The 15,087-nt window shown below is 42.7% G+C and overlaps 1 protein-coding gene across 4 annotated transcripts in view; it reads left to right on the top strand.

Moving 5' to 3' along the window:
• Positions 1 to 15,087, top strand: part of Nr2c2 (nuclear receptor subfamily 2 group C member 2) — a 65,173-nt gene that overhangs the window by 45,940 nt on the left and 4,146 nt on the right. For all 4 annotated transcript variants that reach the window (XM_051154930.1, XM_051154929.1, XM_051154928.1 and 1 more), the window contains 8 exons: positions 2,613 to 2,813; positions 5,284 to 5,386; positions 7,220 to 7,399; positions 8,136 to 8,283; positions 8,897 to 8,990; positions 10,256 to 10,386; positions 10,836 to 11,013; positions 12,106 to 12,227. In XM_051154930.1, the coding sequence (XP_051010887.1) occupies positions 2,613 to 2,813; positions 5,284 to 5,386; positions 7,220 to 7,399; positions 8,136 to 8,283; positions 8,897 to 8,990; positions 10,256 to 10,386; positions 10,836 to 11,013; positions 12,106 to 12,227 (1,157 nt within the window). The remainder of the gene's footprint in view (positions 1 to 2,612; positions 2,814 to 5,283; positions 5,387 to 7,219; positions 7,400 to 8,135; positions 8,284 to 8,896; positions 8,991 to 10,255; positions 10,387 to 10,835; positions 11,014 to 12,105; positions 12,228 to 15,087) is intronic.

The raw sequence follows: 15,087 nt of genomic DNA on the forward strand, positions 1-15,087 counted from the left end.
GCATCAGCATCTCCAGCCATAGCTCTGGACTTATGCCTCCCTCCCTATAGTTCTGTCTGGGTTTGTCTTGTTTGCCTGATTGTTTTGGGAGTTTGGTTCTAGTATGGAACCTAGGGTCTTGTACCTATGGATATGGATTTAGGATTATTACACCTTTCTTTGAGAACTGAATCTCATTATGCAGTCCCTTTTTTTTTTTTTTTTTTTCCCAGTCCCTTTTTATAGGGCCTGATAGTTTCCTTGTTTTGAAGCTTATTTTGTTTGAGATTAATGTATTTACTCCTTTTTTTATTGTTTTTCTGGTTTTTTTGTTTTGTTTTGTTTTGTTTTGTTTTTATGTACTAGGTACATCTTCATCTCTTCATCTGTGTCTTTGTATATGAAATGTGTTCAGTCTTGTTTTACCTAATAACCTCTATAGTTTATTGGGTGTATGAAAACTATTCATACTTATGAGATTATCAGTAATTTAAGATTAATATCACCCTTTTGTGTAAATTCTATGTTAATTGGCAGAGGTTTCTCTTTCTGGTTTTAATAGAGATGTTTATATGATTTCTTTTGTTGCCTATCAAATATCTTTTAAATGTGCTTTCAGTTAGCTGTGCAGTGGTGGTGCATGCCTTTAATCCCAGCACTTGGGAGGAAGAGGCAGGTAGATCTCTCCAAGTTTGAAGCCTGGTCTACAGAGCAAGTTTCAGGACAGCCAAAGCCACACAGGAAAAACCCTGTCACGAGGGGAGGGGATGCTTTCATTTGCTGCCCTAGTGCTCACAATTAATATTTTAATATGTTAAGACCACCTAAAAATGATACATAATTGTTAGTGAAATGCACATTACAAAAAAGAAAAAAAATTTTTAAGTGCACTTCAGTAGCATTGTGGTCTGTTTGCCATGTTGTGTCACCCCCACCTTATTTATTTTGTTCTACCCCACTGTACTCAAAAAGCAGTTTTCTACCCATTGTCTACCACCTTATTCCCTGGAACCAACATTCTGCAGAAAAACACTAGAGGTGAGTTGTGCTCAGCTCTTTCACTAATGTGCAATACGTACCTATCAGCTCTGAATGGGTAAAAAGTCTCAGAGAAAAGGATCTCTCCTCTTCAGTCATCTCCGCCTCAGTTCTGGTGGGCAGAGGGCATGGATGTTTGTTTCAAGTAGGGAAATTTAGACTTCTCTCTTTATTATAAGCTTCCTAAGACTGCAGTACAAGCTTCCCCAAACTTTGCGACTTAACAGAAATGAGTTTTGCCACTGCTCTGGGGCCAAGCATGTGAATAAGGTCGAGGTGCTATGGGGTCTGAGAAAGCCCCTTCTTAGCTTACCTGTTTACTTGTAGCTATTTCTAAGCTTGCTTCAGTTGTCTCGTGGTCTTTTGTAAACTTAAGTCAAGGGCAGGTGTGAGACTTGTGCAACACTCCAAGCTAAAAGTTGTGTTCTGTGTTTACTTAGTGTTCCTCATAGAATAAATGGTACATAAAAGCCAAGTGTGATGTAATCCCACCTGTAATGCCAGCCCTTGAGAGTCTAAGGGAAAAGAATTATGAGTTGAAGGAAGAAGAGACTTAGTCTTCAAGGAACTGGAGTCAGGCTTTCTCCTGAGTCAGTGCATCTCACAGTCTTTTATTATCTTCTCTCCATGTGCCAGGCCTCTAAGAAATCTCAGAGTCCAAAAATGGAGTGGGCTGGTGATGACTCACAACAGAAAGCTAAGTGAATTCTGCCACCCAATACAAGGTTCCTTACAGGACTTTCCCTTCAAAAGTATCACTTCTTTAAAACAACCGTCTCCAGATTTTTGAAGAGTTAGGACTGCCTTCTCTTTTGACTATTACAGGACTGGGGCTTTTGAGTTTTTTTTTCGAGACAAGGTGTCTCTGTGAAGGTAGCTTTAGTTGTCCTGGAAATCGCTCTGTAGACCAGGCTGGGCTCAAACTCAGAGATCTACTTATCTCTGCCTCCCAAGTGCTAGGATTAAAGGTGTGTACCACAACCACCCACCCCATCCCCCTTTAAAAAAATATTTATGCCTATTGTTTGATTGTCTTCATAAAGGGACTTTTAATTCTAAAAATAGTAAAAATAGGATACTAGAATAAAATAATTTATGAAAAACTCACTATATATTTTATCTTATTTTGCCATGGAACTTGTGTGTTACTTTTCTTAATGTTTTGGCAAAGCACCAGGCAAAGTAAACTTACAAAAGGAAGGGCTTTTATTTTGGTTCACAGATTTAGGGTAGAGTCATTATGGTACAAAAATTATGGCAGCAGAAAGAAAGACAAGATGGCTGGTCACATTACATCCATAGTGAGGAAGCAGAACAGACTGAGTGCTGGTGCTCAGTTCACTTTCTTTTTTATTCTGTTCCATCCAGGGTCCCAGTTCATGGTATGGCACTACTCACATTCAGGGTGGGTCTTCCTTGTATTGACACTCAGAGGTGTGTTTCATAGTGCTTTTAAACCCTAACAAGTTGACAATGAAGATCAGTCATCACAACTGGTGAAATACATCTTAGACCAATACTGATTCTAGTGATTGTCTCCTGAGTGCTGCCTACAAGTACACCGTGCAAAGGGGCTTCTGTGTTGTATCTTGTAGATTGTAACAGACCAGCAGACAGGACAGAAGATCCAGATAGTCACCGCAGTGGACACCTCTGGATCCTCCAAACAGCAGTTCATCCTGACCAGCCCAGATGGAGCTGGAACTGGGAAGGTGATCCTGGCTTCTCCGGAGACATCCAGTGCCAAGCAGCTCATATTCACCACCTCAGACAACCTTGTCCCTGGCAGGATCCAGGTAAAGCCTGGGTAACAGGTGGTTGTTTCTGTACTTGATACTGAAGCACTTCTCAGCTCTGTGTTGCCTGCCTTGGAAGCCAGATCCACCCTAGGGGATCCCTTTGGGGATTTTCAAGCATGGCAGGATTTTACAAGCTAAAGTAAAAACCAGTAAGTTAAATGGCCATAGCCAGTAGACAATATTCAGGAACAATAAGAAAGGATAGAAGCTAATCCAAGGAAAAGACACAGGCATAGGCTAGGTGATAATGAAACCACTGGAGAATTGCTCTTAAAAGGCTACATAGTGGAAACCATTAGCCTCTGATATCTTTAAAAGCACCTCCTAGAGGTCAGACTAGAACACCTGCTCTTACCTATGTCTCATGTAGGCCAAGTCTGGACCAGCTCTTCATTCTGATCTCACGTATTTCCAGGAACTGCTCTCTACTTCCTATCTCCAGCTCTGTCTTACTTTTCTCTGTTCTGAGAGGGAGAAGCAAGATGGGATTGGGAGCAGCCACAAAAAATGAGCAGACACTGAAGGAAAACAAATCAGGGCCAGTTGTGAAGTGTGGAGGCTCAATACCAGTGTCCTAGAGTGATCAGGCATGGACATGTTCTTGACAAGGTCAAGTGGGAATCTATGTTTTGTTTTAATTTTGAGACAGGGTCTCTATATAGCCCTGGCTATCCTAGAACTCATCACTTTGTAGACCATGCTGGCCTTGAACTCACAAAGATCTCCCAGCCTCTGCTTCCTGAATGCTGGGATTAAAGATACACATCACCATGCCTGGCTTGTTATTTATTTATTTATTTACTTACTTATTGGTTTTTCAAGGCAGGGTTTCTCTGCATTGCATTAGCTGTTCTAGACTCACTTTATAGACCACAGCAATCCTCCTGCCTCTGCCTCCTGAGCACTGGGATTAAAGGCGTGTGCCACCACACCTGGCCTGGTTTTTACTTTTTAATTTGTGGTAAATTGTACATAATATAAAATTTACCATATTAGCCATTATTGTACCTCTGTCTGTAACTTTTTTCATCTTCCCAAAGTGAATCTCTGTACCTATTGGGGCTCCCACACATAAGCCACAGGGAAGAGATGTAAGAAGTTAGTGTTCTGTTCTCTTTCCCTCAGGCCCCCTCCTCTGTCAACTTCCTGCCCCTTGCCTCACTCCCCCACCCATGTGAGTGTCTGTGTGGGGTATGTCAAAGTGATTATTTTTTGTATATTTAGATGCCCACAGAAGCCTGAGAGGTGTTTGGATCTCTCTAGAGCTAGAGTTGTAAGCAGTTGTGAACTGCTCAAATTTGAGTCCTCCACAAGAGCATTATTCACTGTTAACTGCTAAGCCATCTCTTTAGACTCATATTTGTTCAAAATCTTTTGATGTGTTTTTATATTGGACATATTTTTATATATTATATATGACATATTATTTTTTGAGATATCTCTCAGTGAACCTAGAATACATTAATTTGGAGAGGCTGCCTGGCTGGCCAGTAAGCCTGATGATGCAAGCTTAGGTCTTGTGCTTATACAGCTCTTTACTGACTGACCTATCTACTCAGCCCTGCTTGTATCATTTCATCTCTTGGTAGCTACCTGGATTAGTCCCACTGTTTGGCTGTTACTGTTGTGGAGCATTCTTTCTACTATAGAGAAACTTGGGAACTTATTTTTTCCCTGATGAGCTAGATTTAGACTGTCAGTGTGTTCTGCTTTCAGAAATGTCCTCTAAGACAGCTAGAAAGCATTATCTGTCTCATCCTCCCTCTCCCAGAGTGTGTTCTGATCTTATGATGTTAAACTATCCCAATTTGTTAAAAGCACAGATTTGTCAAAGACTGGTTTCTGATGTTGTCACATTTCACAGGTGATTTTACCTGATTTCTGTATATGGTCCCACCATGTGAGATTCATTTGAAGGTTTATTGTATGCACGAATTAAGTACATTTTAAATAACTGCTATTTAAGCTTTCTCAGGTTAATATTAGTTGTTTTCTCCTAGATAGACTACTGTTTGTCATTTAGAGAGTTACCTACAAGTGAGAGGAAACAGCAGGGCTGGTTCTGCTGTCATCTGTACTAGACCATCATCAGGTGCTTCAACACGCAGTCTAGTCAGGAAAGCCGAGGTATAACCGACAAACACACCAGAGTGCATATTTCCATGTTGTTTGATGGGATGACAAACATAGCTGAAGAACCTTGCCTGTCTTTACCTTAGAGAATCTGTTTGTGATTCCTCTGTGGCCTCCAGTCCTGGTGATGGTTACAAGATAGGAGAGCAATCACTGACATATGCAGACCACTGGGGAAGCAGAATTGCCTGGCTGTTGAATGAAGGTGTCAGTCAGAGTAATCTCAGTTCTGTTCAGAGTTATTTTGTTTAGATACCCAAGAATGTACGACTAGATGTTACTTTACTTAGTTATCTAGCTTTTAATTGGCACTGTTTGTTTGCCGACATCTTAGATCGTCACGGATTCTGCTTCTGTGGAGCGTTTGCTGGGGAAGGCAGACGTCCAGCGGCCCCAGGTGGTGGAATACTGTGTGGTCTGTGGCGACAAAGCCTCTGGTATGTGACTCCGGCTTCTCGCACGTATCATGGAGCAACAATATGACTTTTTATAGGGTAGGGAAATGGTTAGTTGAGAAAGAACTTATATATACATTTCAAACATGGACCCCACATAATAAGCAAAGTACTTTGTCAGATTATTCAAACTGATAGGAAAAGTCAAGAAACTGATTTGTTTCCAAGTGTTTATATGCTATTAAGTAAAACTTTGTTTCATCTTATTCAGTTCTCCTAAAGTGTGTTTTGTATATAATTCTCCTCATCCAAACTATCTCACTTTTCTTTTTATCCTTTCACTGTACCCTGTGTGATAAGCTTCTATAATGGAGAAGTAGGAACCATGCAGTTCCCCCTGGGAAAGTGTACACAGGTTCGCACGCACGCACGCACGCATACATGTTGAGTGAAGACCCAAGACCTCTAAGGAGTTTTTTAAATCTGTGCTTATGGTGTCCTTCAAGGAGAGCCCAAAAGTTTCCGCAATTAGATCTCTGGTGAAGGGAGACAGGAGGCTTGCTAGCACTGGGTAGTTATGGAGGGTAAGTGAGGCAGTAAAGGCATGTAGTGGGGTTGGAGACATTCAGCTCAGAGAATCTGGGGCATAGACTGGAGTTCTGAGGCAGCTTTGTTCCACTCACAGGAAGTCTGGAGGTTTTGTTGTCCTAGATTTTATTTTGTCTTTTTGAAAAGGAAGTTGGACCAAACTTAGGAAGATGCTTAATTAAGCATCTTCAGAAGCTCTTGATTTTTCCCTTTAAACTGGTGTACTATTTCTCTACCATTGATACCTGCTTCTGATGCTACCTTTTCTTTGTCTTGGTAAAGCCAGCTCATCCTACCATTTAAAGCCCCATCTTCCCTCTGGGAGCAGGCAGACAGTGCTGCTACTGGTCCTGATTGCCTTTCTCTAGACTGTTTTGGGCATCTTGCACAATCTCCTGTAATGGTTAGGACTTTGCCATTGGAGTGTTTGAGGGAAATGTATGCCTGCTAAAAACAAGGAGACACACTTTGCAAATTTTGTGTACATGAAGCAGGAACAGAAACAGCCAAAGACTGTCTGGTTTCCTTATTGATCAGGGCTCTTCTGAGCTCCAAGGAAAGGCCTCATCACATAGCCTTATAGTACCACTGTCTGCAGCTCTTAGAAGTCACTCAGAGATACCAAGTTCAAGGAGACACTGCAAGGAAGGTCAAGCCAAATGTTGACGAGGGGTCATTTCGGTACCATGGTGCATCAAAGGGAAAGGAAAATGAGATTCTGCAATTTACCTCTGTAGTCAGTGTGAAGAGTGATGCTGTGAAGTGTCCTAACAGTTGAGCTATAGTCTGGGGCTCTGGAAGCAAGAGAAGTCCAGTAATGGGCAATCTTAGCTGCAAGGTTCTCCTGATGTACAGCAGCACTTTATCAGCTTGGAAGGGTGAGCTGATATGCCATTTACTAAAGGCCACTATACTGAGTAGAGAAGTAAACTGTGATTTATAACCTGTTCCTTGAAGGGCCTGAGTAGTTCACTCAAGGGGATGCTTAGGGACAAGGACATGACTCAAAGAGAGTAAGAAAAATGTAGGAATCACATAGGCTGTTTAGTCTGGCAGTAAAGGTGGCACCAAGTGCTTCTATAGCCAAGGTGTGCACACTGGAGCAGTGTTGCCTGAGCTTCTCTATGTGTTAGGATGCTTGTGTGCCAAGGGCAGTCATGTTATTTATGAGCTTTGGGTTTCCGTCATGACCTTGTAAGGTTACTGTAGCAATATAGACACATGAGGTAGACATAATGTCAGGTTGCCATGATGAACCAGACCATGTGCTCACTCATTTCCCTTCAGGCCGTCACTATGGGGCTGTCAGTTGTGAAGGTTGCAAAGGTTTCTTCAAAAGGAGTGTAAGGAAGAATCTGACCTACAGCTGCCGGAGTAGCCAAGACTGCATCATCAACAAGCACCACCGCAACCGCTGCCAGTTCTGTCGGCTGAAGAAGTGCCTAGAGATGGGCATGAAGATGGAATGTGAGTAGCAGGCCCATCACACTTGTAAACGCTTGCTTAGTAAGGTGTTTACTTTTGACTTTAAATGAAGAAATACATAAGCTAGGTGTAGGTGTCTATGTGTACTGTGTACATGTGAATGCAAGTAAGTACCTATGGAGGCCTTGGATCTCCCTGGAGCTGAAGTTACAGGAAGTTGTCAGTTGTCTGAAATGAGTGCTAGGAATTGAATTCTAGTCCTCTTCAAGAGTAAGATGTTCTTAACTGCTGAGCCTTCTCCGCCTCCTATATACGCATTCTTACACTGGGTTGCTGGGAGAGAATTTGCTGTATACAATTAACAGCCTTCAGTTTGCTGAAGTTCTTCCGGCTTGAAGTGGACTCCAGGAAGATTGCTCTCCTATTTGTGACATGGGATAATGTATGTGAAGGTTCCACTTGAAAATAGGCATCTCTTAGGCTGAATCCAAGTGATCAGTGATAGAAGTTACAAACAAACAAAAACCCCAGCGGACCATGTTGGCCTTCTTAGGTGACACCAGAGTGCCAGTTTTTCAGCAGGCAACATCTGTCATCTTGAGCCCTCTGTATACCTTTAGGTTTGCATTGGGGTTATTTGATTTTGACTCTTTACATTGACTGGAAAGTCCTTGGTGACCAAACACCAGAGTTAGAGATTTTCTAAGAGACAACTTTACAGTGTTACGGTGTTTATTTGTTTGACTCTTTCTCTCTAAACGTGAATATATAATTTAAGCTGTACAGAGTGAACGAAAGCCTTTTGATGTGCAACGAGAGAAACCAAGCAATTGTGCTGCTTCAACTGAGAAGATCTATATCCGGAAAGACCTGAGAAGTCCTCTGATAGCCACTCCCACATTTGTGGCAGACAAAGATGGAACAAGGTCAGTCTCCTGTTCGAACAGAACAGAACAGAACAGCACTGGGATTGGCCTCCAAACTGGTCCAAGGAAGAGCAGATAACCCTGGGAAGGGCGCACACATGGCTCTCACCTGCCATAGCTCTGGCAAGTCTCTCTCTTTTGATCCATTCAACATTGCTGAGGGTCACTCCAGGGCTCAATTAATCCTGCAGTTTAGGCTTCATTCATATAGGAAAATAGCTGTCTATAACTGAAAGTACAGGGCTTTTATTTTATTTTTTTTACAGTATAGACAAAAGGCCCAAGGTGAAGAAAGGACCAGATAATGCCACCAACTAGCTTTTATATTCTTTTTAACACACTGTTGAACTGATTTTAAAGAGAGTAAATAAAAGGAAAAACAGAAATCAAAAATGTATTACACAAAGTTCTGTCCTCTCTCAGCCTGTAGCATGGCTTTATGAGGAGCCATAAGGGGCAGACCGCTGGCTACTCACCCTGCACTGAGTGTTAGAGCTCTTCTCTCGGTAGACAGCCTTGCAGATATGAAAGTCAAGTGAATGCAGTGTGAGTATACTGTGCAGAAAATGTTAAATGTCAGAAGCTACTCTGGGTTTCTTTGTGTCTTAAATAGACAAACAGGTCTTCTTGATCCAGGGATGCTTGTGAACATCCAGCAGCCTTTGATACGTGAGGATGGTACAGTTCTCCTGGCCACAGATTCCAAGGTAACATTCTTCTCTTCTCCTGTGTGTTGCAGTGTAGGCTGCTTTGCCTACTATACCTGCTCTCTTGGCCATCGGAGATGATGCTGAAAGCATAGCTTCCTGTAGCTCCATTAATTTCTTGTGGTAACAATCATCCTAGGATTTGTTCTAAAGATTGCTGGTGGCTTTTCTCCAGTCAGAACTGAATTGCCATAATCACTATCACATGGCAGCTTTGTGGACATTCTATGGTTCTATTCCCTATTAATTTATTTCCCTTATTATATGTATTGGTAGGCTACCAGCATGCTGGGATAGTAGCTATGTTTTGTTGTTGTTCTTGGTTTTTCAAGAAAGGGTTTCTCTATGTAGCCTTGACTGTCCTGGACTCACTTTGTGGATCAGGCTGGCCTCAAACTCACAGTGATCTGCCTGCCTCTGCCTCCTGAGTGCTGGGATTAAAGGTGTGTGCCACCATGCCCAGCAGTAGCTACTTTTTTTTTTTTTTTTTAAAGGCAGCTGTTTGCAGAAGCTCCAGTTCCTTTGCATTAGATAATCTGCAGTAGCCTGACAAATGAGCCAGAGAACAAACTTGTAGACTGAGATGTATGTTGGTTCAAAAGGTCCCATTGTGGTGACCTGCAGCACTCTGTGGTTCTACCATAATTTATTAATCAGTTCTGTGCTTAAAACTTTGGTTTTAGTGTTTATATTTCTCTAATCAAAACACAGGCGCACACACAGTTGGCTTTCTCTGTTCTAAGCATCTGAAGCATCATTGAGGTTGAAAACACTTATTGGCCATCTGTACATCTTTTCTGAAGAAGTGTCTTCAGATCCTTATCCCTTTTAAAATTAGTTTATCTTTGTATTGTGTTATTCAGAGCTTTCAGTACTCTGGCTATTAAACCATTATCAGACATGTGACTTGAAGGTATTTCCTCCCTGTTGTTGTTGTTGTTTCTTTTATACTTCTTTAATATCTTATGAAGCACAAAAGTTGTGGGTAAAGAAATGTATTTTATGTGTTTTTCTGTTATTGCATCACATGTGTGGATCTCTGTGTATGACCACAACCAAGATACAAAAACCAAAAAGCCTGACCCATTCTGATCCAGCGGATAAACAGAAAGATCTCTTTGGTGTGACCTTTTATTCACACCTATAAGCTGGCCTTGAATAAACATACCTCCTTCACTTCATTGCCCTTAAGTCATTCAAATGTGTGTGCTAATTTTTTAAATATTACTGTTTTTATATATATATATATTACTATTATTTAATAGGCTGAAACAAGCCAAGGAGCTCTGGGTACACTGGCAAATGTAGTGACCTCTCTGGCCAACCTCAGTGAATCTTTGAACAATGGTGACACTTCAGAAATGCCAGAGGACCAGTCTGCAAGTGAGATTACTCGGTATGAGCCCCAGGCACTGTGTTGTAAGGATGGATGCCAGCATTTGGCACATATGTTATAAGTCATTTAACTGTGGGCACCTACACTGGAAGAGGACCTGCTCATACCATGTGCCATAAGGCAGTCATAACTGCAGTTTATTCCCTACACCAGAGTCTTCATCAGACAAATGTTGTCTTGAGCACTGTGTATTACACCTGAACAGAACAGTGTACCTCTTTCCTGTTTTTCTGTTTGCTCACACCTGTTTTCTAAATGGTATGTGCTAGCTGTCAGTCCAGATAGGTGCTTGGTGGGAACTACACAGTCCTCTGCTTGGTCCTCCTGTTAATTTGCAATCTAATAGCAATATTCAGATCTGGGGGTAGGGGGAAGAGCATGGATCTAAGTAGAATCAGCTAGGGCGCTCTTACTGCACTTAACCATTGTTGGCTTCATTTTGCTCACAGGGCATTTGATACCTTAGCAAAAGCACTTAATACCACAGATAGTGCTTCACCTCCAAGCCTGGCAGATGGGATAGATGCTAGCGGAGGAGGGAGCATCCATGTCATCAGCAGAGATCAGTCAACACCCATCATTGAAGTCGAAGGCCCCCTCCTTTCAGACACACACGTCACATTTAAGGTGAGTACACATATGTTAACACATGCTACCTACCTGCCCAGTATGCTGGAGCCAGATACTGTGCCAATGCTAGTCTACAATTTCAAAAGTCAGACCTTGCAGCAAGTTCGTTTTTTAGTTGTGGCAGAATCTTGAATTCCAAAGCATTTTACTGTTGCTTCTTTATATAACTGTTTCCACAGTGCCATTTGGTTCTGAAAGTTACCCTTCAATAAGTGTGACACATCATTGTCAAGATACACTGCCATGGTGCTAGCCACTGAAGATCAGGGGCTGGCTTCTTTGCCTTTTCCTTCCTATGACAGTAACAGAGTTTTAGGTGGGCACCTTGTTGGCCTCTCTACTATGTAGAGAAGTAATCAAACTTGTTAGCAAGTAGGCAGCCAGGCTTTGATTTTAATGAAATTGCCCTCTAGAGCCACAGCCACTACCTTTGAAGAATACTAGTGAATCCCCAGTCTTTTCCATGCTCTTTCTGTGTCTGCCCTCCTGACAGGGCATCAGAATGCTTTCCAGTCTGTAGTCTCCAGAATAAATTCCCTGTCTCAGTGCTCTGTACTGGAGAGACCTAGTCAGTCACATGGGTAGATAGGGCCCTTGACTACAGTTGCCCAAGGCTTACTTCTCAGGTTGCTTCCAATGCCCTTGTGGACATTAGAGTGTCTGGAGCCCTGGCAAGCTGTTTTTCCAATGAGATATTATCTTCTCATATATGGGCTTTTGTCCAGCACCCTTTCATTATCATCTTGAAGCCACCCTTGAAAACACTTGGCCAGTGAATAGGACAAATAACACTATCAGCTGAGATAAGAGCTATTTAAGATATCTTTGTATGGATGAGCTGGAAAGAGTCCTATATGCCTCTGAACCCCTGTCCAGACTGCTGGACTTCAGTCAAGCAAGGACATGAAACCATGGGAGCTGGTGAAAGCCTTGGTTACAGGGACACATACTTTACTGACAGGCTTTTGGAAGTTCTTTGAGAGCTGAGACAGCTTTTTTGGCTATTACCATTGTTAACAGGAGAGATTGGTTGACAAGGGCACCTGTCCCTTCTTTAGCTCTTATGTCACAGTGCCTCCTATTTTCCAGCTTACAATGCCCAGTCCTATGCCAGAGTACCTCAATGTGCATTACATCTGCGAGTCTGCATCCCGCCTGCTTTTCCTTTCCATGCACTGGGCAAGGTCAATCCCAGCCTTCCAGGCACTTGGGTAAGTGGCTTTTATTCCTGGGTGTCCTTGAATAATGGGATTTGCTCCTCTAGAAATGGCCAGAGGCCTCTGAGGCCCTTTCCAGTGTGATGGTTCCAGTTCACCTCATTCACTGACCCAGTTTTATTAAATGTAATCAACAGGTTAAAGGAAACATTAGTTCTTGTATGTGCCGATGATTTGTTGCTAGGAGCTGTGTCTGGCCATTGATAGGATGAGTGCCAGCACTGGTTTGTGTCTAAATAACCCCTTGCCTCCTCAGTGTTGGCCAGCCTGTGTGGACTACTGGCCAGTGTCATATTTGCAGGGAAGCCCTTCCTGTTTGCTTGCTCATAAACATCACTGTTTCCCTGTCTGTCCCAATGCCAGTTCAGCTACTGTACTGATGTCCAGTTGGAGTAGGCCACCATTGTGGCTTATAGTCTGGCTGTAACATAAAAAGCCACATGAAACTGCATGCTGCAGGGTAACCCTAACAGTAGACATTAGGTTGTCCACTGCTTACCGTAGCAGTGGCCTACAGTAAGCAGATCTGGGTAGAGAATCATTAAGAACAGCATTTGATAGCTGTAAGACTGTAGGAAAGTCATCTCACTTCTCTGAGCCTTCAGTTTTTCTCTGTAGAATCCATGACAGAAATAAACCTCTTAACCCAGAGCTGAACATGAAAGGGGCTCTACAGATAGCAGTATGCTACTTACTGGGTTGGGTGCTGTGGCATATGTCCCGCATGTAATGGTGACAGTAGTTCACCATACTTCATTATTAAAGGAGAGATGGACAGGTTTGGTTCTTCATTCCAAGGGCAACTGGACAAGCAGTAATGGTTGAATAAACATTTGCAAATTCATGTGAACTTCTTAAGACAATGGCCTGCCCTTGCTGCCATCTGGGAGATAGTTGACATCTCAGGGTTATTAATACTGTTATGTGAAGATGCCCTGGTGTGGAGCTAAACAGTGATGCTACTACTTCCCTGAGTAGGTTTTTTTTTTTTTTTCCATCTGAACAAGTTGAAAGCTTCCAGAGTTTCTTTGTCGAGGCTAGCACATTTGAAGGGGTTTTTATTATACTACACATACTGTTCTATTTTTCTTTTTTTGTTTTTTTGAGACAGAGTTTTTCTATGTAGCCTTGGCTGTCCTGGACTAGCATTGTGGACCAGGTGGGCTGGCCTCAAACTCACCTCAATCCACCTGCCTCCGCCTCCCAAGTGCTGGGATTAAAGGCGTGGGCCACCATGCCCAGACACATACTGTTCTTAAACTAGTGGTCACAATAGTGATCCTAACAGAATAAAAGGCTGCACCTGGGACATGAGAATGGCTCCATGTAGCTGAGGCAACTAGATGATATAGCTCTGTCTAGAGAGGCTAGTTTCTCCAGCTCTCTGGCAGAGTGGGAAGTAAAAGGTTTCGCAGTGTACCATCTACAATCATTTTCCTCTTGTACTGACTACACAAGAGCTGTTTCAGTTCTAGCTTATTGTTTTAAAATTACACATATTATCTATATTATCTATAGGCCCGGCTAGCAATCAATTAAGACACAGACACTTGTTATATTTTAAAATATCCTTTAGTTAACCCGGGACAGGGCAGATATCAATCCTCTAAACTACCTCCCATAGTGAAACAGGCATGGGATCCCTGTCTCAATCCCATGCCATCTGCTTCCAATAACTTCTATCAAGCTACCTCCCATCCATAATCCCAAATACTTGTTAATGTTCTTCATCTGGGCTGGATTCTCCATCCACACCACCAGCCATGTTTTCCTCCAGCTAACCCATGGCGGCCTTCCTCTCTTCCCTTTAGGTCTCTCTCCTCCTTGTGGCAGTCTTTCTTCTTTCCAGAATTCCTCTTTCCCCTAGCCCCACCTATCTCCTGCCCTGCCCAGGTGGGATGGCTTTTTATTAAGCAAAAGGTGGGTCACATAGATCAGACTATTCCCCAACACTAGCTGTAGCTCCTCTGCCTACCAGGCTTGATACAGCGTCATACCCATATACCCAGAGCTGAGCTAGAACTATTAGGATTTAGAATGCCTTGAGAAACTTTAATGGGGGAACTGCGGATATGACTAAGTAGTAGAATGTTTGCTTTATGCATCCCCAATCCCACAAAAACAAATTTTAGGTAGGTAGGTGTGTGTGTGTGTGTGTGTGTGTGTGTGTGTGTGTGTGTGTGTGTGTGTGTGTGAGAAAAAGACAATCTCAGGTAAAAATACCTCAGGTACAAGGTCTCTCACTGGACTGGAACTCCCCAAATAGGCTCAGGGGAGCATGCCTCAGGAGACAGGTCTTCCCAATTAGCTAGGTTTAACAAAGCCAGAGTTAGGTGGAACTGGGCTGGAGCCCAGGAACTTGCCCCAGTGTAGCACACTCTCCTAAGGGACAGCAGGCCAGGAAGCCTGAAGCCAAGGTCCAGCAAGAGTCCTATGGATCTCCATCTGTGTGAGCCTTCCCAGAGTTAGGACTTTAAGTACTTCCATGTCTAGCTTAATATTAAGAAAACCAGAGGTAGTCTGGTCTACATAGTGAGACCCTACCTCATATAACCTAGGCTGGCCTCTGAGGAAAACCTTGTACTTCTGATCTTCATACCTCCACTTCCTGGGTGCTAGGATGACAAGTGTACCATCTGGTTTTATTCAGGGCTTTGAGCATTCTACTATCTGACTATCTCCTCAACCCCTAATAAAGTTTCTCATTACTGGGACTTAGGAGATGGTTTAGTAAAGAGCCTGTGCAGAAGTAAAAAGACCTGAGTTCAGATCTCCAGAACCCCATATAAAAGCAAGACATACAGGTGTATGTCTGAAAAACTCAAAACTGGGCAAGTAAACATAGAGTCCCTGG

The sequence above is a fragment of the Acomys russatus genome, chromosome 13 (genome assembly GCF_903995435.1).
Source record: "Acomys russatus chromosome 13, mAcoRus1.1, whole genome shotgun sequence".
NCBI lineage: Eukaryota > Metazoa > Chordata > Mammalia > Rodentia > Muridae > Acomys > Acomys russatus.